Source organism: Henckelia pumila, chromosome 4, assembly GCF_033568475.1.
Source record: "Henckelia pumila isolate YLH828 chromosome 4, ASM3356847v2, whole genome shotgun sequence".
Taxonomy (NCBI): Eukaryota; Viridiplantae; Streptophyta; class Magnoliopsida; order Lamiales; family Gesneriaceae; genus Henckelia; species Henckelia pumila.
The window spans coordinates 104,491,479-104,519,404 of NC_133123.1; the positions used below are offsets into that span (position 1 = coordinate 104,491,479).

Here is a 27,926-nt window from a genome sequence, read left to right on the forward strand (position 1 = left end):
GAAATTTTTAAGAAGCTGCATATAAATATCGCTTTTGCAGAAACTTTAGCTCAAATGCCCTCATATGCAAAATTTTTGAAAGAAATTTTATCAAACAAAAGGAAATTGGTAGACTTTGAAAATGTTAAGCTTTCGGAGAAATGTTCTGCAATTTTACAAAATAAATTACCTCCGAAGCTTAAGGATCCTGGTAGCTTCTCTATTCCTTGTACCATAGGAAATTCATTTTTTAGCAAAGCTTTATGTGATCTTGGTGCAAGAATTAATCCGATGTCATATTCATGTTTTGAGAAGTTAGGAATTGGTGAGGTGAAACCAACTACAATTTTCCTACAGTTAGTAGATAGACGCCGCTTTTTAGATCACTTAAATATTAATATTTTGAAATATATTAATTTTAGATCTATATTGTATGCTTGCAACCACTGTTTTAAAAAGCGATAAGCGAAAGGCGGGCGGTCACCCACCGCCTAATGCCTAGATTCTTAGGCGGCCTAGGCGGGTTTTTTTTTTCTTTTTAGCCTAAATATCTAATTATTCTAATCCGATCCATCTTAATATTTCTCAAATAATTCTTTTTTATCGAATCACTTGCATAAGTGGTGTTTTTTAGTCTAAATATCTAATTATTCTTCTTCATCTCAATATTTCTCCATTAATTTCTTTTTATCGAATTCAAACTTGAATTACATGACATATTTCTCGTATTCATTCGATTCAAATTGAAGGAAAAATATATCAAATAATCTTTTTTTAAAAAATTAAAATTAAAAAATATTATATGTTAATCTAGGCAGTTTTGAGGCGTCTAGGCGGCGATTAGGTGGTCTAAATGGCCAATTATTGTAATAACTCTTAGAAGCTTCAACTATCTAAAAATCGGAGCGGTGAACAATCTCCTAGAGCCTAGGCGGTCCTAGACGGCGCTTTTTAGAACACTCCTTGCAATACATATAATCGTGATTGTAAAAGTTCAAGAAAAACGTAGATGAAATAAAGAAAAATTCTTTATAAACTATCATTAATGAACTACACAAGTTTCTATTCAATTTTATTTTTTAAAAAAGAAATTAGTTGCAGAAAAAAAATGATATATTTTCAATGGTGGCGAAACTGTGGGAATGACCAAATGACTCTTAAAATATGAAGAAAATAAAAAATAGAAAGATATGACGCATAAGAAGAAATCGTGAGAAAAAATCTCAAATAAAGTGAATAATGATGAAAAGGAAACCACGATATATGATGAAAGCATTGTTGAATTTGATCAAAGAAAGAAGGAAAAAAACCGATGAAAAGAAATGAGTCCGTTGAAAAATCAAGCATGAAAACATCATAGATTATGGAATAATATTGCTATAATGAGAAATAAAATAAATTATATGTATATATTCATTTGCAAAATAACAATAATTATTTCTTCCAAAAAAAAAATTATGATAATTCTTATTCTACCATGTTCGTTATCCACGTGCAACGCACGTGCTTGCTACTAATATGACATATATATGTGTAATCAAAAGGTAATTGGTGCCTTACTACACTCTCAAGCTCGTGTTTTACCTTTGTTATGATGATGAAACTTGCGACCGTTATCTTTGTACTGAGAGCAAAACTTGTAAACTGCACTAATTCGATAAACAATGCTGGACAAACTTCATATGACTGCATACTCATCGGATAAACTATAAAGTGTTGATACGAAAAATGAAACTCATAGCTATTGGTTAATCCGACACTTGCTCCACCTAACTCCATCTTATGGAACATCTCAAGCTGGTTTTTCATTTCTTATACATTCTAAAAGTCAAATCGTGGAAGAAATGTCGGGCACGTATAGAGCATGTTTTGGTGAATTTGTTAACAAACATGTTAAAAGGGAAATTAAGTGGTTTGCTCCGTTTTACGCGGTATTTCCAAGTTCCAACTACACAAATATACCTTTGCAAAATAATTTTAATATTGTACGAAAAAAATCAATTATATATCACATGTTATATTTGTGAAACAAAAAATGGTAGTTTGAAAAGTAGTGGTTTTCCAGTATTAAATTATTTTAGAAAAAAAAAAAAGCAACTTTTTGATGAAAAATCAGAAGTAAAAAAAAGTGGTTTTGATTGTAGGGTATTATATTTTATTTAAATTTTTAATTATAATTCTTTGGGTAAGGCTAAGCCATGAAAACGATCGTGTTCACCCCACTTCTAGTGTGTTCTTTCCAGTCGCTTCTTCTGCGATGTCCGATTACTTTCCAGCTGAGCTTCTCGTTGAAATCCTTTCGAGACTCCCCGTCAAATCGGTAATCCGCTTCGCCACAGTCTGCAAATCTTGGCAGTCCCTCATCTCAAATCCCAAATTCATCTCCTCGCACCTATCAAATCGCAAGAATCAGAAAACCACCCTCCTTCTCAGGCGTTACGATGCACGCGACAACGCAGAACACTATTCACTGCTTGAGCGCGCCGGCGGCGTACCCTTTTCCGTCGACTCTGCGGCCGAACTCGAGTTCCCGTTCAAATCCCAAATTGGGTACTTCAGGATCGTGGGTTCTTGTGATGGGTTGATTTGCTTGTGCGATGATTACTTTGCTAATCGTTCTCGACCCATATTTTTGTGGAACCCGTCTGTTAAGAATCATCTGGATTTGCCCAAGCCCACCATCAATCCAAACGGAGCCCACGTTTTTGTTCTTGGCTTTGGAGCTGACGGTCACGATTACAAGGTTGTGAGGGTGGTGTATTGCAAAAAAGACGATGATTTTTGTTACAGCGTTCCGCCCGAGGTTGAGATATTTTCGCTCAAGACCGGAAGATGGCGAAAGATGATGGGCGTGGACGTTAGGGTTCAGATAGTTGAACTCATGTGGTATCAAGTGTTTTTGAATGGGGTTGTCCATTGGATTGCGTATCGATTCCTACCGGACAATAGTAGCAGGAATTCGATTCTGACTTTCGATTTCGGGCAAGAGACTTTCGGTGAAATAATGCTACCTGATGAGTTGTCGCGGGTGCCCACCATGAGCATGTTTATCACAAAAATCATGGAATCGGTCGGAGTGATCCGATACGAGAGAGCTGTGGGTAGTGAGTACTGTGATGTTTGGGTGATGAAGGAGTGTGGTGTCCAAGAATCTTGGACTAAGTTGTACAGGTTAGATATGGTCGAAAGGTTGGAGAAAGTAGTTTCGTTTTTCGAAAACGGTGAAGCTCTAGTGGCCTCACAGGGACATGGTTTGGTTACATATAATCCTCAAACAAGGCATATCAAGGGTCTTGGTATCTCCGGCACCGCTCACTCGTTTTACATCAGTAATTATGTGGAAAGCCTTCTTTTGCTGAGAGGACAAAGTGGCGTTGCGATGTAGGAGTTCTCGGAGGGGCAGAAGAACTGTTGATGGAGGAGGTGGTTGGTGCATCGAGTAAGATAGCATTTGGATTCTGGCATTGCGTGGATGGTGGTTGGCCGAAGAAGACGGGGGGGAGTTTTTAGACACGGGCAAGCTTGTGATTTAAGGTATACGGTTTGGTGTGTTCTTGAAGCAAACTGTGGTTTGGTTTAAAGTGAATGTTTGTGCTTGGAAAAATAATGTTGTTGTGTGTTTTTTGCTGCCTTTGTTAGATACTAACAAGGTATGACATTTTTTTATGGAAAACTTCCGGTATTGTGATAAACTTTGTAATTTGTTGTCTGACCATGTGTATGTATTGCTTCAGGATGAACTAATAAGCTTGCTAAATTATATTTATATGAAAACAAGTGTTTTATTTGTTATGTGATCTCTTACAACCTTTTTCGCCTTGGAGCTATTTAGCTTAGGATTGGAAATTTGATCTTGGTTCATCATGTAGATTCTTAGACTCTGGTTGGTCACTGTCATAAATGGGACTCTACCAACGTGTTGGACTTCACTTGTTTTTTGTTGTGCATACAAAATGCAGATTATCACAAGTACATTTAATTTGGTGTAAGGGTGAGTTTGAATATAAAAGTTCTTGCTTAAAAACATTTAAATAAGTCTATTTTTTTTTTTAAAGTGGTTTTATTTTATTTGTTTTTTTTAAAAAAAAAATAAAAGCGGTTTCGGCGCTTGGATAAATGTTGAAAATTATTTTTTTTAAAAAAATAATTTAAATAGAAATAAAAGCAGGAGTCAAAAATCCAATATTTCTAACTTCTGAAATGCTTTTGTAATCGAATCGGTTTGTTTTTCTTAAAAAACTTTTTTTTTTTTAAAAAAATAAGTTTTTTGAGTTGCTTCTCAAACCAAACGCAGTGTTGTTGGGAACAGAAGCTTTTGGAACGTGGGAAAACCTTTTTTTGTTTTTTTTTTTCATTTTTTTCAAAATCACCAAAATGGTTGTTGTATATGCTTTCTTTGAGATGCATAAAGGAAGCCAAAAGTCGTAAAATTTAGGTAGAGTTTGGGAGAGTTTTTGGAAGCACTTCTCAGTTTTTTTTAACAAAATTTGACAAAATTTCAAAATTTTGTGAAAGTAAAGCTGAGAAATGCATCTTAAAAGCGCTCTCAGACACTACCTTAGTTTTGATATTCTTCTTTAGCTTCTCTTTTAAAATCAGTAAAAACAGAACATTTTGTCACCGAAATACAGAATTACATAGTTCGAGAAATATTAAATTTCTTGCTTCGTGACACGGGGACACAAGACAATGCATTTCTATGTTACTGATTACCATATGCTCCCCCAGAGATGAGAGATCCGTTATTTGTCCGACGTACATTTTAGCATATAGAGTCGTGGGCAGATGTTAAGAATAACGTATGTATTTTAAGATTAAATATTATATGATACACGGTATATACTTCAGCCGTAGCGCTTAGTAGCTTAAAACACAACACTTTCTTTACCATGTCTCGGAGGATGATTGAGTGGTTTGTTTCTTGTTCTTTGCTTGGGGATCATTGCAAGTCTCTCGCAAATTCACGAGATTTTGTTCTGCATTTGAACTTCAAAAAGTTACAGGAAATGGTGCCGCAAATCACGCTCAAATAGGAAGGCAAAGCAAGACTAATCCGTCACCGCAAAAAACAAAATAACCATCTGGTATATAGATTAATCATGGAAGGATATGTTCATACAGAATATCGAAATTACTAGTAGTCACGAAAAAGTGCACTGATATTAGAACAAAATCATGAGGTTTAAAATCTTATTTCCTTAACATATGTATGAATTTCCTATACAACAATTCCAATCCAGACGAATACTTCTTCAAATGTCATCCACTCGGACCGACAATCGATATGCCCTTCCGTGCAGTCTCATCCATCAGCAATGTCAAAACAGACCCAGATATCATAATCCATTGAAGGCGGTTATAATAAGAAACCAACGAAAAGCTTGCTCCCGAGATCTGGAAACTTTTACCCGGTGATAATAGCATCCACTTGCAGTCATTTCTCTTTTTTTTTTTTATTAAATCTTTTGGGCTAATCTTTGATAAGCCATCTACGGCCACGAATCTGATAGCCACTAAAGGTTTGATCACTGCTGCTTTCACCACCACTTTCTGCACTGGTATACCCTGATTTCCGGCGATGCTTCCTTCTCCTTGAATTACCACTGTCACTCATGCTTCCATTTAAGAGAGGATCGTCTATTCCTCGGATCACTTTGCGTGCTGGTGATGATGTGGCTATGAAACTGTCGTCCATGGTTTTCCTACCTTTGTCGTGTCTCTTAATGTTCTGAGAGATCTTATGCAACTTCTGATTGAACTTAGTGAAACCCTTCTCCATAGGTTCCACGGCTTGATTGACTGTAAACTTGACATCATTCACAATCTGCAAAGTCACGACAACAAAATGCTTTGATCCACCGATTCTAGCCATTCGTCTCAAAAAGGGGAAATAACTGCATCTCTAGGTCAACTATGAGAACAGAAAAGCTAAAAAGACAGGTTCTAACAAGTAACATACTAGCTCCATATTTTGCTCAGTGTGGCAATAAGAAAGTTAAGAAACCTGTTATTTCCCTTGTATTTACAATGCAGCAGACAACTATGTATATTAAACTTTATTCCAAAGAAACAACTACAATCAAATGAAACAGCATGCACTTTGAGAGGCAGAGTTGAATTCAAGACAATGGTTTAAATCAACTTGGTGCCTGTAAGTTCCAATCTACAATACTATCAACGAAAATCAGATAAAAGGGACAGAAGATTTAATAAAATTAGATTTGGTGCTTGACTTGATTAAATGATTTAGTTATGAATCAAATATGGGCACACCATGGCCGGGCACTGAGCTACACAGATGCTGTCTTAAGCCCAGATATTTCATGTTTACCACGGATGAAATCCCTTTTGCGGGTGCCATTTCATGCCTGTTTTGTAAATTCACTTTCTGGTTCAAGTGTAATGTTTTATGGACAGGAATATAGTTCCTGTTGTGTAGGAGAGTGTGAAAGATTCTTACAAAAAGATAAGCATGACAAACTTTAATCCTTATCCTTTCTCTCAATTTAGAGATGTTACTAATTAAAGTCAAGCAGTTGAGTAAGGACTACATAGATATTTCCCTGCTTAAATCTGATTAAGTTAGTTGAATAGCAAAACTGGTAAATCATATCATCCAAGGTTGCATTTGGATTCATCAATCCGATCTCCATGGATTCACAATGAGTTGTCCAAAACTCAAAATCCATCACGGTGTTGGGTGAAAAGTACAAAGCTCCGCATTTCACATTCTTCATTCTTTTCAAACTCGAAATTTTTAGGTAATATTTGAAGCATTTGAAATTCCTTAAAAAGAGGTTCTTTGGCTTCTTTCAAATTCACTAATTCTCTTTACTTTGCGTCCACCACATTAAAATTAAGCAATCCAAAATATGCAGCCATAAGTTATTTCTTTTCCAATCGCGTATCACTGGAATTGTATTTGTAAAAGCAGCCATAGTAAATCAAGTTTTTCATAATCAAAACAGTAACCTGAGCAAGAAAATTTGGTTGGAGTAAAAAGGAACAAGAAGAAATGCAGAATAAATAACCACCAAAAGGTAAAAGCAGCTTGAAGAATCAGCAAGAATGAACACCTACATCCCTGATTCCTCCATACTATCATTTAACTCAAAATTTTCTCCTATTACTCAGAAAATGCTTATCGTCGTATAAAAACAGAAACCGTTGGATTTCGGCATTTTGCCAATAATTTTTGTGTGAGCCATAGCATTGGCGAGAAGGATTGATATGCTGATGAAGGACAAATAAGCCTTACAATGATTATAAATATCATTGAGCAACAATATCACGAAGTAGACCATGTTTAATGAGAGAAAGACTTACATATTCACCGCCGCCAATAAAGACATCCCTCACACTTTCTCTTATGGTCATTCCACTCCTAACATCAAAGTCAGGTTGTGGAAGGCGCAATTTTGTGGGCCGTTCACTATCCCTAACCTCATCAGGATCTAGAGGGCAATCAACAGATGCATAATCTCCAAGGACTGCAATGGTTCCAGAAAAACGATCTCCCATTAACTCATAAGGCTTTGCAGGGAACACATAAAGGTGAGCCACGGAAGCAATGCCCATCTGTGCTGGATGAACGCATATACCTGTTAAACTTTAGTCCTTACCTTAATAACTTGGAATAAAATAAATATAAGTCTCTAAATAAAATATCGGTATTTTGTCTGCTAAATTACTTGTTCATAACTTTTTAAATCTCAGCCTCCCTAGGATTTAAGCCTTCCTATTCCCATTTTCTCAGTTGCTATTTAAATCTCATAAATGTGTTCAATGACAAAAAAAAACACTTCACATCTTAGATGCTCCAGATTCATTTGATTGTTCTTCCACATTCATCCTATATAATTCTAGGTGTTTCCAAAAGAGCTGAACAAGCATTGAACGTTTAACACAGAAGAACACTTACACTCTTCTATTTTCTATGCTCAGAAACAAAACATCGTCGTAACTGGTAAATAAGAATATTTGAAGAGCTGCACTAAAGAAATAAACTCAGCTTAAAACAATTACCTCAATACAAATAATAAAGTCCTGGATACTCGACTTAAACTGCAATGCTTGAGCTATTGGACTTTGGAATAAACCAATTGAATAGAGAAGAGCTATAGCAACACCTTGCCACCAAGTTAAGAACACAATTGACTTGAATGTCAAAAACTTGTAGAGCGGTTTGATGTGTGCTAATTCATCCTTCGTACTAGTATAAAATTGAACTAAGCAATATAAAGCCCATGACTGACTGAAATTTAAAATCACAGCCATGTATGCATACCTGAAAGAAACAAAATATACCATGAGAGTTATTTCGTCTCCGTTCACATGTAACATCTTAAGCTCAAGTAAATTCTTATGCTGAAATTCAAATAGCAATTTCAGATGGATTATCACAGGAAATTATGCAAAGAAAGGATAAAAACACAATAGCAAAATTAAATGGCTGATGTTGAATCAATCTACCGTCAATCTGTTGTGTATAAGCAGTCGTGATTTAATATCAATAAATGATGAAGTTTAAGGTACATTTTTCTCTCTAAAATGAGCGCAATTCAAAAATTAATTCAACAAAAGATATTTCTGAATATCCTGCAAGACAAGCAAAAAAGCTGTAACACAATAAAGTATTAAACACCACACACTCATTAGGGCTAAGTCCCGTATGTATAGCATTTCATTTCAGTTTCCACCTGTTCAAGAATTTATTATGATGAAACTGATTAAATTGAACAAATGTTCCAATTGTGTACAAAATTCATAGTCCTTAGATGCAGAACCATCTTACCCACAGTTCAATTTGAAGTCTCCTTCACAGTAAACATCAAAAGCCTCAAGAATTACAGCTGAAATAGCAGTAAATGCTTTTATAATCATCTGTTACCAAAATTTAGGCGGTTAATTAAACATGGGGAGATAAAATATGGAGAAGAACAAATAATGGAATATATTGAGATATTCCTTTTACAGATGAGGACGTACATACTGAACTATTCCAAACTTGATGACCTGATATACCCACTGACCAAGTTTCCACGGCTTTAAAAAACAATTCATGGGAAAGGGATGCTTTACAAGTCCTCTTTCAGGGCCATGATCTAGGAGGGGTGTTTTCATGCTTGTGCGCCCTTCCCTCTTCATAAATTCAATCGTCCTCTCTTCTCCACCTATTTCACCATAAGAAAATATAATGAGCTGATCTCTAAACACACAAGTCAATTAGGGTAGCAAGACTCGCATACTAATAACAATTCGGGTAAGCATCTCGATCATGAGCATAAAACAGGAAAATAAATTGAAAAGCTAAGTACGAAATCATAGTTTTTATATGAACAATTTTTTAAATTTAAAAATGGATAGGACTAACAATACCTAGACAAGCAACAAGGTATCTTCCAAAGCAATACATGGCGAAGGATTCATAACAATCTCGAAGGATCTCAATATCAACGCTAATTGCTGGGTCTACCAGCGATACAAACTGCACAAAAAACAATGTATCCAAGAAGAAAAGAAATCAATAAAAATGCTCTACAGAAGAAATCTTCACAGCTAAAAGTACAGGAACCATGAAATTCAAGCAGATTTCCAGGTGGAAAATAGAATTGTCAAAGTTGCTGAACCCTTTCAGAAGACCTCAAGATATCCATATGAACAAGTTAAGAAATAACATAGAAAAACTAATCTTAACAAAATTAAAAATGACAAAAACCATGGAACTCAAGAAAGATTTTCAAGTGGAAGAGATAAATTTTCTGCGCAGAAAGAGCTGATAAGAGAACCTTCAACTGACAACTAGGAACCACATTCAAACAAAGTAAAAGGAAAAAAAATTTCCCAGAAATTGAATGTTTCACCGACAAAATATATATCCAGATTTGTGATTCTGAGCTCAATGGATCACAAGAAAGTCTTTATCTCCAAAAAAATATGTGAATAAGATCAGAATAAGACATAAAAAATAGCAGAAGAAGAAATAAAAGAAAAATAACGGAATAATAAAACGGAGAAATGCACGTAAATCACAAAAAATGAACTGAAATTCTAGCATAAAAGAGTAGACAGTTCAAGGCGTCAGCAGAAAAACTGTGATCATGGCAGGACAAATATGATAAAATCTTAATGTAATGATTTTATTTTCAAGGATAAAATGATTCAAACATTCTAGGATGACTATACATCAACTTTGATTTGTTATTTAGCAAATCATGAAGTAGTTAAATGATTTTTCACTCTGATTCGATAAATTATTAGCTATAATATGAGTAAACAACCGTTAATTTTCCAAAGCTTCAAACACACTGTGGATTAGCTATTATGATGTAAAACATTAAACATGCCATATTCTTCAAGTTCTTCGTACATTTTCTCAGATTCAAAACATGATAACACCAATGGAACAACTCAATTGTCATCCATTAAACAGAGTCAAAAAAATATAAGAATTTAAAATCAAGGACAGAGACAAATTCAAAATCAAAAGAAGAAAAGGCTTTGATTTCTATATTATTAAACATAAAACAATAACCAAAAGACATGATTCTTTGTTACAACAGCTCCTTCCATTCTATGCCCCTGTCATAAAATTTGCAACCGAAAAACTTAATATATTATACTTTTTACAGCAGCTCCTATGATTCTCTGCCACTGCCATGACGCATTTGACCAAAAGCTTTCAAAGGCGAATTATTATCTCTCCTACGGAGAAAATCTTTTTTTGATAGGAAACAAGATTATATTATATATATATAATAATGTAATAATTATGAAAATCGGATAAGATATCTGCACAAAGAACCCCTAAAACTCAAGACATATTAGCAATATATTAAATTCTAATCTCTGAATAGATCTAAAACCGAAAACATAGCAAACTCTTTATGATTCCTAATCCAATTAGAAACCCGCAACTTGATCTTTTCCCAACACTTCATTTGAGTCTGCTATATCATCAAAAATTCTCCTAATCCTCTCCAGCTAAACAGACCAGGAAATACAATAAACCACCACCGTCCAAAACAATCTTCCTCTCCTACCAAGGTAGCACCTAGATCAGCAGCAAATAAATCCTTCGCTAACCTCAGAGCTACCCAAACCAGACCCAACTCCTCCAAAGCTCTAAACCAAAGGAGACTCATGAAAGTGCAATGGATAAAAATATGGTCCTGGGCTCCACCTCTAGTCGACATAGCACACACCAACTTGGGCAAAGAGAACATGCTACTACGAAAATCATGTGCATACAACTATTCAATCTGCGATATATCCTTCCATTGTTCTTAAGACAATTCAAATTAAACTATTAATAAATTAGATATGGCGGGGGGGACCAAAATTCTCGAGCTGGAAAATCCCAGAATTTGTGATGGATAATATCAAGAGTCAAGCGCAGAAAACATAAGCACATTTTTTGCTTACTAAAATGGCTTCCAGCCCATTTCTTCTCCTAAAATGGGGCCCTAGATCATGCATAGAGGATACGATCAATGTACTAAATCACGCATTCAATTTTTTTGTTTATGTGGTGAGTTTAATCAGTTAATTCCCTCAATTCTCTTCATATATCTATGCATATGATCTCCCTAATGTGAGTGCAGCTCGGTCTTGCGTTGTTTTCACTATACCCTACTGTGCAAAAACCAATCAAATAAAATTAAATTAAATACAAAATCACGGTAGTTTAACACCCATAGAAAGGAAAACTTACTGATTCCACAGCATAACAGGGTACCATCAATATCACTCCAATCAAAAACTTTTGTTCCTGGAAAGCGAAAAGTAGCTCAATACCCAAGACAAAACATCCATCTTCACACATATGGACATAAACATGATAGGGGAATACCTCGGGATTCTTGTATGCAGATAAATGTTCGAAGATGAGATAAACGGAAAGGGTCAGAGTCAGGACGACAGAAACTCCGGCGATCAGAGAGGCCCATGTGGGTGTGGAATACCCGCCGCCGCCGCCGGCGACGATTAAGGTGACCCTATTCAAATAGTAATAAACTTGATTTACTATGTCCTGCAGCATCAATTCAATTAGCCTCAAAACACAAATCTAGAGTTTGATTTTTCCTTTCTCGATCGAAGATCATACAATTTCTTTCAAAATAATCGATTTTTCTGATTTGGATTAATGAAGAGCGAGGGTTTGAATTTGGTCAGAGACTGTATGATTGGTAGGCCGATTAGAGCAGCTGAGACAATGATTCACAGGCTCATTAATTTATATATATATATATATATATCAGCTCCTCAACCATGTTTCCTACTTGGTCCGCGACCACGATAGTGGATTTTAGTAGTTTTTGTTTTTTTTTTCACATCACTAAAACCCATTACCAAATTTTAGTGGTCGCGGACCAAGTGGGAAAACATTGGTTGTACAGCTGAAAATATATATATATATATATATATAAATTTTGAGATGCCCAACAAGTGCCCAACAAATAATGCCCATTTCATGCCCGACTAGAGATATTCATTGGTCGGTTTGATTTTAATTTGTCTAATTTCGATTTGATTTTTCGGTTTTCGGTTTATAAAAAATGTAATCCGAAGTCAAATCGTTCTACTTCGGTTCGGTTCGATTTTTGTACTATAATGGATTGGTTTATACGATTTGGTTTGGTCGGTTTGATCATTAATAATACATAACACAATAAAAAAAACATAAATTTCATCCAACATATAATTTATATACTCCATCTCACAACTTAAAGTTTTAGTCATATAGTTAAGAAACAAAAAATAACAAACAATACAAGGACAAACATCCAACCACATTCTTATAATATTTTCAAAAAGACAAAATAAATTTTGATACGATTATTTCGATTTTGACAATTATTAGAATTAATAATAAAAAAATATTGTAAAATATAATATATTTTTTAACATGATTTCGTAGTAAAAACTTTAAAAATAAAGTCTAAATGACTTACATAAACAATAATCAACTAAAAATTACATAAAAATCAATCAACTAATCAACAATAAATTACATAAACAACAACAATGAATTAAATAAACAACAATCAACAAAAAATTATTCAAAATAATTATTCATTCACTAAATATTATCTCATAACATATAACATAAATAAAAATTATTAATTTAATTCAATTTCGGTTTTTTCTGTCGGTTCGGTTTTGACATATATAATCCAAAACCGAACCAAATAAACTTTGGTTTTAATATTTATATCCGAATTATAAAATACGGTTTTCGGTTCGGTTCGGTCTTTCATTTTTTCGGTTTGGATTTCTGGTTTTTTTGCTTTTATCCGAAATATGAACACCCCTATGCCCGACCACTAAAACTCGGTGCCGTGTTTTAGTGTTGCGAAAAATAAAAAACCAAAACTACTAAAACCCGGCATGGTCGGGCACGAAGTGGGCAGAAATTTATTGGACAGTTTAAAACTTATATATATATATATATATATATATATATATATATATATATATATGAAATTATGTAAACGTAGAATGTAGTGTACGTCGGAGTTATTAAAACCTGAAATAAAATTACCACAAAAATTTATGTATAATAAATTTTCTATTTAGGTCATTCATGTATGATTATTAATTTTTATATCAAAAATATTATTTTTATATATAAATATGAGCAGAACTCACTCGTTTTATGGATAAAGATCATTGAAACTGTCTCACAAGAGACCTACTTTAAAATTAATTAACTCAACGAAATATAATGATAATAATATCATAAATTTTGACAATTAATGTTAATAACTCATATATAATTAATTTAGAAAAACATGTTTTTTTTCTTGTTTTTTTTTATTTTTTAAAAAGATTTGTACTAGTAAATTTTTTCTCATATTTGTTTGTATCATATCATTTTTTTTCATATTCTATCAATAAATGCATATGTTTTCATATTTTCTTCAATTATTACATTTTTTTTGGGAAATCAATGATCTGAAATTTTTTTTATTTACAATGGTGTCGTCTACTCTCTTTTCTGCTGATTAATAATTATTATTACTGGATTTTTGTATTTTCATAGTCATCTTTAATTTATTAGACATCTATACATGATGAAATATAAATTTCATATTATTATAACAATCTATCAGCATATAAAAGTATTGTTGTACTGATAAAAAAAAGTATTGACTAAATGTTTACATTTATTTTAACTTTATAAATAATAATATTTTTGGCAATAAAACATCTTTTTGCTAACTCTTATGGCACATATTTAATGTCTCATATTAAGCATAAGCATAATGAGCACAATTAAATTACTAATGTCATATTGGTTATCTCAAGATAATAATATCTTTGATTTTCTTGATTGTTATATATCTTCATGGAATAATTTGTGCATCTTTATTTTGAGAAAAATCTACCGCATTTATAAAGTTTGATATGTTAGGATCGAAAATGTATGTAGAAAGAGGGTGGATACACATTTTAAATATATTTTAAAAACATTTGTGACAATTAAGTTGAGTCACCAGTTTGATTATTTAGTTTCGCTTAACAACCCACTTGATGCGAGAACTGAACTGCAGTGAGGAACATTTTCACAGTCAAAGTTTGAGTTGGTTACTTAGGTAGATGAATATGCAATAAAGAAAATAACACAAAGATTTTTTATGGAAGTTCGAAGTCTAAGCTTCTACATCTCCCCTTCTCTTGTTTCCAGAAAAATTTCCATTAAAAATGTGACATTTCGTATTTCTCACTCATGCTTTTGAAAATATGAAATGCGGAAAAATGCGGAATACTTTTTTATTTTGTAAGACATGTATCGTGCTCGTAAGTATAATAAACCGTACATAAAATTAAATTCATCAAACGACTCAAAATCTCATGGCTCAACACTTGTATAAATATCTCTTCGAACATAATGATACTAACACATACAGGAACACCAGAACTACCTCTCACATGCAACCTGAACTATAAAATATACGATCTCAAAATAACGCATTTAAAACATGTCTCGATCTTACAATAACATGCTAAAACATGAGTTCAAATAAAAAATTCATAGCATTAATCAAATACATAAAATTTCGTGGACATGCTTGACATAAGGTTCTCGGACATCCAAGTCATGCAAATCCATCTCGTCTCCTCGACTACTCAGCCCCATGATCATCTTTTAAATCATTAACTTCTTCATTTTCATCGGCACGGTCCAAACATAGTGAGTCTAATACTCAACAAGCATACATAAGTAATAACATATACATGGTAAAATCTTGTAACATGCATAGGACGTGACTAAAGCATAAAAACATGACATTCTTTTCCTTTGGATGATGAGATTCATGCAATTGTAGTAAGCATTAGAGCATATTCATTAGGTCCATGATCATGTAAATAATTGCGCAACATCAAATAAAATTTGGTACAACTCATACTAGCTGAAGCCAATGTACCGTCAAATACCGGTCGTCATCAATATGCACATAAATTTTCATTCTTTGGAAAGACCCTCTCTAGAGCTCATCCCGAGACACCAATCCTGTCACCACAAGAACATTTCAAACATCAAAATTTAACTTTTCATTCATCATCATATCATCATACTCATCATTCATCATACTCCGTAAAACATAATAAACTTCATCCTTTCATAAAACATAATCACATTCATAAATTTTTTCATCATAAAACTTATTTTTGTGACATGCTCTTTAAGTTCTTCATGCTTAAAATCATGCATGCTAAATCAAAATAAAAGCAAGCACGTCCCTAACATTTCATAAAATTTAATGCCTTTCATAAGAACATATATTTCATGATGAAATAATAACATCTAGATACATACATAGCTAAACCGATCCACATGAGTCATTATTTCCGTTCTTGGCTTCAAAACTTGAAAATCATTCCATGAAACATCTTATAAAGATTTCAACACCTTAAAAGGCCTTAAAAATGAATCTAGCACTTCAAAATATCAATAAAAAAGAACCCAGGGCAGCCCCTAGAGCTGGGGCGCCCGTGGAGGGCACCTGGGTGTGCTAGGGCTGTAGCCTAGGCAGCACCTAGGCGCCAGCACTTCGACCCTAGCGGCATTGGGGCGCCTCTGGGTGGCACCTCGGCGCCTTAATGCTGCGAAAAGAGGAAAAATTCGTGATTTCTTTATCTTTTTCGATCCTTTTCGATCCCTATTCAGAGCTACTCATTCACACATTGAAAATTCAATCACCTTTATGAAAAGTTTCAAAACTTGAAAAGGATTGGTCCGAATACTGCCCACTTCAAAAGTTTTGAATCAAAACCTTAGCTTACAGCATACACACACCAAAATATGAGATTTAAATGTCTCTTGCATCAATTCTAAAAAATCTTTACACAAAACATCAATAACGATTTATGTATCACAGTTCTACAACATTCTCTTCAAAATCTTTCAAAAATCATGCAATATACAATACATACATATCAACATACACTTTTTTTATATCAAAATACCTATATTCTTGAATGGTAGTTTCAAAAGTTTGAAGAAACTTGTCTATTTTTTCCTTGGTATGGAAATTCGAACTCCATAAATATGATTCTAGCATTCTTACGATCAAATGATGATTCAAAAATTTTCTTTAACATAAAGTGGAATTTTCGAAAGTGAGGGGAAGGGGAGAATGGCGGTTGTTTCGCGTGAAAGGGGGAGGGGGAAGAAAAGATTTACTGAGTTAAATTTGAAATGTAACCTTTAGAAGAAAGCCTATGGGCCGAAGGCTGACCCATTAAACTTAAAAAATAAAACTTTCAAAATATTTCTCCATAAACTTAAAAATTGAATATCATGCCAATTTTAAAATAAAAACTTTCATAAAACCTATTTGACATGAAATTTCTTAAACCTTGATCATAGGCTAGTCTCGATTCCTTTCGTTATCGAAATTAAACTCATACATGAAAAAAAATCAAAAACTAAATTTTACATAGGAATTCATAATTAAACATATAAATTTCACAATAATTTACTAAAATATCCCACGAGTGAATTTGTGAATTTTCGGACATTACAAGAAAACTTTGATTTATTCAACCATTTGTACAAACCTAATCCAAACGACTCTTCGATTAAAACTCCTAGCAACTTGTCTTAACAATACTCTATTTCAAATCAGAACTAATTCGGATAGAATTACAACAACAAGTAACAAGTAATTTTGATTGTAGACTTGCTCCGTAATCACTTACTAGTTAAACTTAAGCATTCAATTAAATCTTAAATAACATTAATCAGATAAATCAGCAAAAAGTGGAATTCACGAATCTGGATAAAGCGGCTATCTTCCCTGTCAACCGCTGAACCTCTCTTACCAAACTGGGTGAGGTCATATCCCGGATGGTCCTTACCTTTTATAGATTCACTTCAATTCCCCTTTCGGTCACCATGAAACCAAGAAATTCACCACTTATAACCCCGAAAGTACATTTAGCTGGATTGAGCTTGACACCATACTGCTTTAAATTAGAAAAGGTCTCTTCCATGTTTGATATGAAGCAATATGGGGTCTGAGATTTGATCAGCATATCATCCACGTACTTCCACATTCTTCCCAACTTGGCCCTCAAAGATCTTATCCATCAACCTCTGGTACTTAGCCCCGGAATTTTTTAACCCAAAAGGCATGACCACATAGAAATAGGTCCCTCCCTAGGTAATGAAACTAACCTTTCTTGAACTTCCCGGGCCAAGGGGATATTATGGTACCCCTGGTAAGCATACATGAAGCAAAGAAGTTCATACCCCGAGGTAGAATCCACCAATTGATCAATCCGGGGCAAGAGATAACAATCCTTCGGACAGGATTTGTAGTGACCTGAATCCAAAATTGGTGATTAAATGGTAATTAATCAAGTAACCGTTTATAATTGACAAAACATGATTAAGGAGTCTCCAAATGGGAATAAGGAATTTAAAATCGTATTTAGGACGTCGAAAATGGCCCGGAAGGTTCCAAGTGATCGGGTGGATCGGATGATCCAAACTCCTGGATCGGAGGATCGAAGGGTAGTGTTCGGAGGCCCTGATCAAGTTCGGAAGGAAAAAGATCGGACGATCTGATCGTGATTTTGGACAATCCGAACTATTGAGTGTTCGGAGGCATTGTTTGAAGATCGAAGGGTCCGAGGAGATCGGACGATCCGAAGTCCAGGATTGGACGATCCGATCTCCATTGGATATGATAAGATAAGGGAGGAGATTTGATTGGCCAACTATGGGACTTTGGATTATACGAAATAGGATATCGGACGATCCGAAGTAAGCCAGCCAGGTGTCCAAGATGATGTCATCATAAGAGATGTCACGTATGAAGTATTATTGAGATCGGACGATCCAAAGTCCAGTTCGGACCATCCGAAGTGCTGGTAGAGACAGATGTCACGCATGTAAGTTTGGACGATCTGAAGGGGGGGTTCAGACCATCCGAACTCCAGTTATAAATAGAGTGTCCGAGAGCATCATTTTTGCACCTTCAAAACTTCTTCCTCTCTCCTATCGAGTATTTTAGGTGTTCTAATCACCTAAGTAGGTCTGGGAGTTGGTGGAATCGTCTCTGGAGTAGTATCAGAATTGTGCCCAAGTTGTGGGGCAATCGCCATCAACGGACTGATGACGGACGCAGGTATGGTGCGAGATCCCTAAAAATATTAGGGAGTATTTTTTAGCTTAATTAAGGCTTTTTGAGCATTATTAGTGATGCATGGTTATCTTGCATTGTAGTGTTGGACTATAGATGCGGGACATCTAGGAGTATATTATTGAGGTACGTAAGTACTGACTGAGATTACCAGCTGGTATGCATGCTAATGTGTTGCATTTATGTGCCATGATTTCATGTTATTACATTGATATATTATGCGGCATTTTCATATCATATTGTGTCTGTACATCTTTTGAGACGAGCCAGTTGAGTAGGGATGCTCAGCCCTGTTGGACGGTTGGGGCACTGAGAGTCACTCTAATCGACAGGTCATGCAGGCTCTAGTGCTTCCGGGGACATCCTAGATCCACGTCCAGTTAAGAGTGAGTGGTTGGGTCTAACGGTTTGATTTCCAGAGGCTACAGCTCATGTCCTAGGCACCTGTTTGAGCAGGTTGATACAGTATATCCTAGATACGGATACCCGGACATTCTCATGTTGCATCATCATATATGTATGTTTACTCGTACTAGCGTATTGAGAATTAGCGCCCACTTCTAGTGTTTTCTGTGTTTTTTGGACACCCCATTCAACGGGGCATATACAGGTGTTCCTCCAGGACTTGGGATTAAGTTGGTATCCAAGAAAGAGCTGCAGGAGTAGTAGCTAGGTTATTATATTTTTTCAATTGAGTTGTATTTTGGTTTTTATCCGATTGTATTATGTCGGTCTAGCATTATTTAAGTTTCCGTAATTTATCTCTGATTATTTTCTATTGCATGCTTAATTAAGCACTAATCTCTGATAAGTAGTGGATCCGGGTTGGGTCACTATATTTATTGGTATCAGATCATGCAATAGGATTTTTGGGACATAGTGTTAAGATTATTTGGTGATCCTTGTAGGGATGATGAGACATTAGAGGTGATGATGATGAGGCGATTGGGTTGCCCGAAGACTATCATCATCGGAATAATTTTCAAAAGCTCTTATGGGATTTCAGCAAGATCGGACATGAGAGAAGGATCGTGTTCGAGATATCATGATTTTGACTCATGTGGATCCTAGCTTTGGATCGAGTACCAGATGTCAGAGGCACTGGAAGAGGATTGGTTATGACATGTGTGATGCTTGCATCTATCTCGTTCGACCAGGATAACACTTCTCTGAAGATTCTCTACAAACAGTTGGAGAGATTATCATAAAGGTCTTATCTCGTCTACCGGAGAATATACTATATAACAGTAAAGTACCCGGTAGATTAGTATGGATATTTTGGAGATCGTGGGGAAATAGGTCTGTCAAGCATGCTTGTATTCATGCTTTCGAGGTGACAGACAGAAAACTTCACGTTCAATACCAGTTGACGGAATGAAAGACTTTCGCATGAACTTGGGTCTTAAATACTAAAACGTCCTAAACTTCTAAATTTCTAAAATGCGGAAAATTTAAAATTTTTTTTTTCTTTTAAAATAAATACTAAGTAAAATATATATACATATATGCCCATACATATATGTACAACAATAAAAGAGATTTAAAATTTTATAAATAATTATGCAACATAAAAATAATTACTAAAACGTCTGAATCATGCAATACTTAAAATAATTCAAAACAATTTAATCAACAGTGCATACACTAAAAAGTTGCATAAAAATAATACTTAAATCTCAACACTGGAATAAAATCTTCAAATAAAATAGTGTTTAAAATATTCATGCATAGAACACTAGCACGATGCAGACTACGGTCACGGGGCCACTGCAGCTTCGCTCATACGTCTTCACCACCGGTAGGGGTAACCTGCTCCTCTACGTACTCACCTGCACCATATCAGTGTAGTGAGCCTAGAGGCCCAACATGCATACTAACAAGGGTTTAAAATAATTTAATACACTTTCATACATAATACTTATCCTATAAATGCATGGGCATGCTTCAAAAATAATAACATAAATGTTGCTTAAAGAAATCACTGAATTATACATAACATACATAATATCATACATACTTGAGTTGTTGAGCACTTATTTTCTTAACATCGAATGGTCCTATCCGTAAATGTGACCCATACTTATAGTGCGACTGATCAGTCTAAGAAACCATCGTACGAGGCTGGTGGCGAACCACCCATACATAAATGGCAGAAACTGCCCATACATAAATGGCCACACTAATTCAATTTCCACCTAAAATATTTTATTTGCTCAACCATAGAACTTCAATCATAGCATAAAAATTGATTTCATGAATGCATGTACTTAAATAAATTGTGTGTCCTTCATTTATATTTAATTTATTTTCTAATATCATATAAATATTCAAATAACTTTTCATGCATAAAATAATTAAATATAAACTCAGGACACATGCAATTTCTCATGGTTTGATTCAACTGCTGGCCCTAGACATACAAGCCCATTAACTTAAGACTTGGCCCATTAGTGTACTTAAGCCCATTAACAACTTTTCTAGGCCCAATAAATCAACCAAAGCCCATTAAGACTAACTTAGGCCCAATAACACTGTCCCTGGCCCAATGGGCCCAAAAGCCCAATAACAGGCCCAATAACTTTCATGGGCTCCCAAGCCCATAAAAATTTCTGGCCAACTTAAAAATTTAAATAAAAATTAATAAAAGCCCAAAAATAATTAAATTAACCCAAAATAATTTAATGGAGCCCAAATAAATTAAATGGTACTAATTAAATTTTTGGGAATTTAATTAGCCCATTTAACTCCTAATTAACTTAAAAACTTAAAAATAAAAATACCCGAGCCCAATTAAAATAACCCGGACCCGGACCCAACTAACTTAACCCATATTATTTTAGACCCGACCCGGACCACATGACCCGACCCGGATCCACCAACAACCCAAAAACCCGAAACCCTATTCTTCCCTCTTCCCCCTTGTCGCGGCCGCACGAGCAGCAGGCCTTCATGGCCTGCTGCAGCCCAGCTCCGACCACCGTGGCCGGAGCCCCGCCGGCAGGACCTCCCCAGGGTCCTGCCGGTTCGAACCATGCCCTGGCCCGAACCCCATGCTGCCTCCTTCCCCAACACCGAACCCTCTTCCAAGACAACCCTAACCTGCGCGCCCATGGCTTCCCTTCTGAAACTCGATCGGCCGTGACTCCTAGCCCCAACCCAGCCAAAGCCGACCCATCTAGACACTCTAGGGACCCCGTAGGACCTAGCCAGCAGCCCCCTTCAAGCCATGGATAGTAAAAACGTGAGCATGAACATCACAAAGCCAAAACCGAGTGCATAAGAGAAAGAATTTGAAAACTTGCTGTCAAAAATGATAGATCTCGATGCTACACACCCACACACATACATACACTGATATAGGATTGAAAAGAGAAGAAAATCATGCCTTTCACCGTAGACGAAGAGAAAAACCGAAAGCGAGACGATTCCGGGACGACGGGGCGACGACGATGAACTTTGGACCTTCAAGACCGAGGCTATGGAGTTTTCTTGGGGATGACTGGCCGAAGAAGATGAATATTGAATGGGGTTGGCGGCTGAGCTTAGGGAAATCGTGGGTTTGGGTAGCTTAGGGTTAGTCTAGGTTTTTTAGTTTTAATTAAAAAAATAGGTTTTAGGATAATGAAATAATAATTAAAAGTTTTAAATATAAAACATAAAATTTTAAAACTTTAAATATAAGTTACAATCTGATAATTTAAATTAAAAATACAAAAATCCTGAAATTACAAATTTAGGGAATTTTAAAAATACTAAAAAGTCAATATTTTGGCTTATTTTGAATAAAAATGGACTCCTAAAATTATATAAAATTAAATACTTAAATTTTTGAGATAATAAAACTCAAAATAATATTTTAGGGCTCTAAAAAGGCTCATAAAATAATTTGGGTGGAAAGTTGTCATCTCGTCCGTCCACGGTCCCGTCTACGCGATCAAAACAATTAATTAAAATACTAAAAATCCTAAAAATCACTAATTATGGGTTAAATGCTTAAAAATAAATTAAATCATGCACAAATAATTCACATAATTATTTAACCCATAAATCTAAAATTTAAATAATTAAATATCCTAATTATGCATACGGATTTACGTATTTAAAAATACCGTGTGTTACAATTCTCCCCCCCTTAAATTGAATTTCGTCCTCGAAATTAAAGTACTTACCCGAACAACTCCGGGTAGCGAGTCCTCATGTCTGCCTCGGTCTCCCAAGTAGCTTCCTCCTCCGAGTGATTCAGCCACTGGACTCTGACCATCGGTATGACCCGCGTCCTAAGCCTCCGCTCCTCCCTTGCCAAGATCCGTACTGGTCTCTCCTCATACACTAGATCTGGTGGCAACTGTAAGGGCTCGAAATCCAACACATGCGACGGGTTGGAGACATATCTCCGAAGCATGGATACATGGAAAACGTTGTGCACTGCCGCTAGCCTTGGAGGTAGAGCTAAACGGTAGGCCAACGTGCCAACTCTCTCCAAGATCTTGAATGGCCCTATATACCTCGGATTAAGCTTGCCTCTCCGGCCAAAACGCACTACTCCCTTCATAGGTGACATCTTCAGGAATACGTGATCACCTACAGCGAACTCCAAATCTCGTCGTCTGGCATCTGCATAACTCTTCTGCCGACTCTGAGCAGTCCTCATCCGATCCCGAATCTGATTCACAATGTCAGCTGTCTGCTGCACAATCTCAGGACCCAGCAAAATCCGCTCACCAACCTCATCCCAATGCACAGGAGATCTGCATCTCCTCCCATACAATGCTGCATAAGGAGCCATACCTATAGACGACTGAAAGTTGTTGTTATAGGTAAACTCCACTAATGGTAGTCTAGTCTCCCAAGAGCCCCGAAAATCAATGACACATGCTCTCAGAAGATCCTCGAGAACCTGGATCACTCTCTCAGACTGACCATCTGTCTGGGGATGAAATGCTGTACTGAACAAAAGCCTCGTCCCCAATGCTGTGTGCAGACTCTTCCAAAACGCAGATGTGAATCTCGGATCTCTGTCTGACACAATAGACACTGGTATTCCATGCAGTCTAACAATCTCTCGGATGTAAAGCTCTGCATACTGTGTCAAAGTATAAGTAGTCTTCACCGGCAAGAAATGAGCTGACTTGGTGAGTCTATCCACAATCACCCAAATCGCTGTGCAACCTCTGGCACTCCTCAGTAAGCCAACCACAAAGTCCATCGTAATATTCTCCCATTTCCATTCCGGAATAGGAAGAGGTCTAAGAAGTCCTGCTGGACGCTGATGCTCTGCCTTGACTTGCTGACAAGTCAAGCATTCTGACACCACTCTCCCGATGTCACTCTTCATCCCGGGCCACCAATACAATAGCTGTAAATCTTTGTACATCTTCGTACTTCCGGGGTGAATGGAGTACGGAGATGTGTGAGCCTCTGCCAAAATCTCAGCTCTCAACTGATCGACGTTCGGTACCCACATCCTACCACGGTACTGAACGATACCATCCTCCACTGTATACAAGAGATTACCTCTAGCCTCATCTCTCTGTCTCCATCGCTGCAACTCCTCATCAGTAGACTGTCCCTCTCTAATCCGATCTCGCAGAACTGGCTGCACCGTCAACACTGACAAGCTCGGTGCACGACCACTCGGATAACACTCCAAGCCAAACCTCTGAATCTCGCTCTGTAGTGGTAACTGTACGGTCAAACATGATACCACTGACGACTTCCGACTCAAAGCATCGGCCACTACATTAGCTTTACCCGGATGGTAGCTAATGTCACAATCATAGTCCTTCACCAACTCCAACCATCTGCGCTGTCTCATGTTCAACTCCTTCTGTGTGAAGAAGTACTTGAGACTCTTGTGGTCTGTGAAAATCTTGCACTTTTCGCCATACAGATAGTGCCTCCAGATTTTCAAAGCAAAGACCACTGCTGCTAACTCCAAGTCATGCGTCGGATAATTCTGCTCATGAATCTTCAGCTGTCTCGACGCATACGCAATAACCTTACCACACTGCATAAGCACTGCGCCTAAACCCAGTTTAGACGCGTCGGTGTACACCACTAACTCCTCATGTGGCACTGTCATAGCTAACACAGGTGCTGAAGTAAGTGCATCCTTCAGTTGATCAAAGCTCCTCTGACAATCTGGACTCCAAATATACTTCGCGTTCTTCTTGGTTAAGGAAGTCAAGGGTACTGCAATAGAGGAAAAACCCTTGATGAACTTCCTATAGTATCCTGCTAAACCCAAGAAGCTGCGAATCTCCGAAGCATTCTTTGGAATCCTCCAATCCCTCACTGCCTGCACCTTGGACTGATCCACTGCAATCCCATCCCTAGAAATAATGTGGCCTAGAAACGCCACCTGCTCCAACCAAAACTCACACTTACTGAACTTTTCAAACAGTCGATGCTCCCTCAAAGTCTGCAAGGCTGTATGCAAATGTTGTATATGCTCCTCAATGCTCCTCGAGTAGATCAATATGTCATCAATGAATACAATGACAAACTGATCTAGATACGACTGGAAGACACGATGCATGAGATCCATAAAAACTGTTGGAGCATTGGTCAACCCAAAGGGCATCACCAAGAACTCATAGTGTCCATATCGTGTCCTAAAGGCAGTCTTAGACACTTCTGAATCTCTGACTCTTAGCTGATGGTAACCAGATCGCAGATCGATCTTGGAGAATACCGAAGCTCCCTGCAACTGATCGAATAAATCCTCTATCCTCGGTAGTGGATACTTATTCTTCACTGTGACTCTGTTGAGCTCTCGGTAGTCGATGCACAATCTCATGCTACCGTCCTTCTTCTTTACAAACAACACTGGAGCTCCCCATGGAGAAAAGCTAGGACGAACAAAGCCCTTCTCCAACAGCTCCTGAATCTGCTCCTTCAACTCTCTCATCTCTGTAGGAGCAAGTCGATACGGTGCCTTAGAGATAGGCATAGTATCTGGCAACAACTCAATACTAAACTCCACCTCTCTCACTGGTGGAACTCCTGCAACATCTTCAGGAAAAACATCTGGATAGTCACGTACCACCTCTATATCTGATAAAGATCTGCTAGAAACGTCTGAGGTAGTGACCACACTAGCAAGAAAGCCCTGACATCCATGGCGCAATAATTTCCTCGCACGAACAAGTGATATCATCTGAGGAATACTGCTAGACTGAGATGCAAAGAAAGTAAACATCTCACCTCCTGCTGGCTTCACTGACACTGTCCTACGTCGGAAATCAATCGAAGCTCCATTAACTGATAGCCAGTCCATACCCAAAATCAAGTCAAACCCAGTCAATGGAAGAACCACTAGATCTGCTCGAATGGAGTGTCCCTGCAACTCCAATTCCAGATCCCTGATGACACTAGTGGTAGTGATAGTCTGTCCGGATGACATGGTAACATCGTAACCACAGTCGACAACCTCCGGTGTAATGCCTATCCGTCTGATAAAATCTCGGGAGATAAACGAATGCGTGGCTCCTGAATCTAGCAACGCAAACGTGGAGTTGCCTCCAACTAGAATTCTCCCTGCACGCAGAAGATTCTCAACAATTCATACCACTACGCTCCCAAGGTTAAAACACTACAATCCTTAATTCTAATCACAAAGAAACAAAATTCTTATTCTAGCATGCTGATAGTTAAACTCAAGTAACAGGCATTCAGATATAATCGCAATAAGCAAAAGCAAAGAATTGAAAAAGTTCTAGGGGTTAGGTATACCGGTGATCAAGGAGGTATCTGGGTCAGCCTCCTCTGCCTGCATCACATATACTCGCCCACTGACGTTCTGCCTCTGCGGGCAGTTGGCAATCTGATGCCCCGACTCTTTGCAACGATAGCAGACTCCTGCTCCCATAAGACACTGCCCGGAATGCATCTTCTGACACTTCGGACATACTGGATATCTCCCTGGAGTAGGGGCCCCGCCCCTAGTCTGCTGCTGTGGCTTCCCCTGAGGCCTCTGCTGATTCGGGCCCTTAGATGGCCCTGTAAACTACTTCTTCGCAGGAGGCTGCGAAGATGGTCGCTGATACCCCGTCTGCTGAAGCTGCCTCTTACCCTGCTGCTCTCTCTGGATCTCTCTCCGACCCTCCTCGGAACGCAAGGCCCTACTGACTGCAGACTCATAAGTAAGTACGTCTGCCATGCGAACATCATGCTTGATATCCGCCTTCAAACCTTCCACAAACTGCCTCAACTTCTCTGGTGGACTATCAGAAATCATAGGCACAAAGCGACAGCCCTTCTCGAACTGTCTCACATACTCGACCACTGTCTTGTCCCCCTGACGGAGACTCATAAACTCCCGGATCATGCAACTGCGCACATCCTCAGTGAAGTACTTGGCGTAGAAGATACGCCTGAACTCGGTCCACGTCAGTGTAGGTAGATGGACTCCTCTAACTGCACCCTCCCACCAAAGGGCTGCATCTCCTCTCATCATGTACGTCGCACAGCTCACCCTGTCGGTGTCTGTGATCCCCATATAATCAAAGATGGACTCAAGAGAGCGAATCCATCCCTCAGCCACCAAAGGATCGGTGGTACCAACAAACTCCTTGGGCCCCTTCTTCTGGAACCTCTCAGCAACGTCCTCCTCATGGGACAGTCTGGGACGTGCAGCCTGCTGCTCCAATAGAGCAGTAATACCCGCCATCATATTAGCATTGGCCTGCTCCAATGCTGATAAAGGATTCTGCGGAGGTGGCGGTGGAGGCGGAGGTGGAGGTGGAGGTCCCCCACGTCGGTTCACTGGTCTGGGAGACATTCTGCACCACCACATATTACTTTACATAAATCGCCATGCATAACTAAGTGGTTTAAAAGTAATGCTAACTTAAATTCAAAGAATTAAATCATGCTATAAACACTTAAAACTTACAGACCGGTAGCGTGGATTTCTGAGCTAGCATAGCAGTAATGACCCCTCCAAGAACCGTGCTCTGATACCAACTAAAACGTCCTAAACTTCTAAATTTCTAAAATGCGGAAAATTTAAAATTTTTTTTTTCTTTTAAAATAAATACTAAGTAAAATATATATATACATATATGCCCATACATATATGTACAACAATAAAAGAGATTTAAAATTTTATAAATAATTATGCAACATAAAAATAATTACTAAAACGTCTGAATCATGCAATACTTAAAATAATTCAAAACAATTTAATCAACAGTGCATACACTAAAAAGTTGCATAAAAATAATACTTAAATCTCAACACTGGAATAAAATCTTCAAATAAAATAGTGTTTAAAATATTCATGCATAG

At 37.1% G+C, this 27,926-nt stretch overlaps 2 protein-coding genes across 4 annotated transcripts; one reads left to right on the forward strand and one right to left on the reverse strand.

Annotated features, from left to right (window-relative positions):
* The first annotated feature begins 2,159 nt into the window (after positions 1 to 2,159).
* LOC140864966 (F-box protein CPR1-like) lies at positions 2,160 to 3,771 on the forward strand. Its single transcript, XM_073269424.1, has one exon. It carries the CDS (start codon positions 2,237 to 2,239, stop codon positions 3,362 to 3,364), a length of 1,128 nt encoding a protein of 375 aa, XP_073125525.1. The 5' UTR covers positions 2,160 to 2,236; the 3' UTR covers positions 3,365 to 3,771.
* Positions 3,772 to 5,043: 1,272 nt separating this feature from the next.
* LOC140863579 (protein LAZ1) lies at positions 5,044 to 12,184 on the reverse strand. 3 transcript variants are annotated; one of them, XM_073267106.1, is made up of 8 exons: positions 11,831 to 12,184; positions 11,693 to 11,749; positions 9,358 to 9,466; positions 8,968 to 9,152; positions 8,774 to 8,862; positions 8,005 to 8,266; positions 7,306 to 7,557; positions 5,044 to 5,803 (listed from the first exon to the last, which is right to left on the reverse strand). In XM_073267106.1, the coding sequence occupies exons 1-8, from the start codon at positions 12,017 to 12,019 to the stop codon at positions 5,450 to 5,452; spliced, it is 1,497 nt and encodes a 498-aa protein (XP_073123207.1). In that variant the 5' UTR covers positions 12,020 to 12,184; the 3' UTR covers positions 5,044 to 5,449. The 3 variants fall into 3 exon arrangements, with proteins under 3 accessions (XP_073123207.1, XP_073123209.1, XP_073123208.1); XM_073267108.1 differs by lacking the exon at positions 5,044 to 5,803 and having other exon boundaries at positions 7,357 to 7,562; XM_073267107.1 differs by lacking the exon at positions 5,044 to 5,803 and having other exon boundaries at positions 7,357 to 7,580.
* Between the last annotated feature and the right edge of the window lie 15,742 nt (positions 12,185 to 27,926).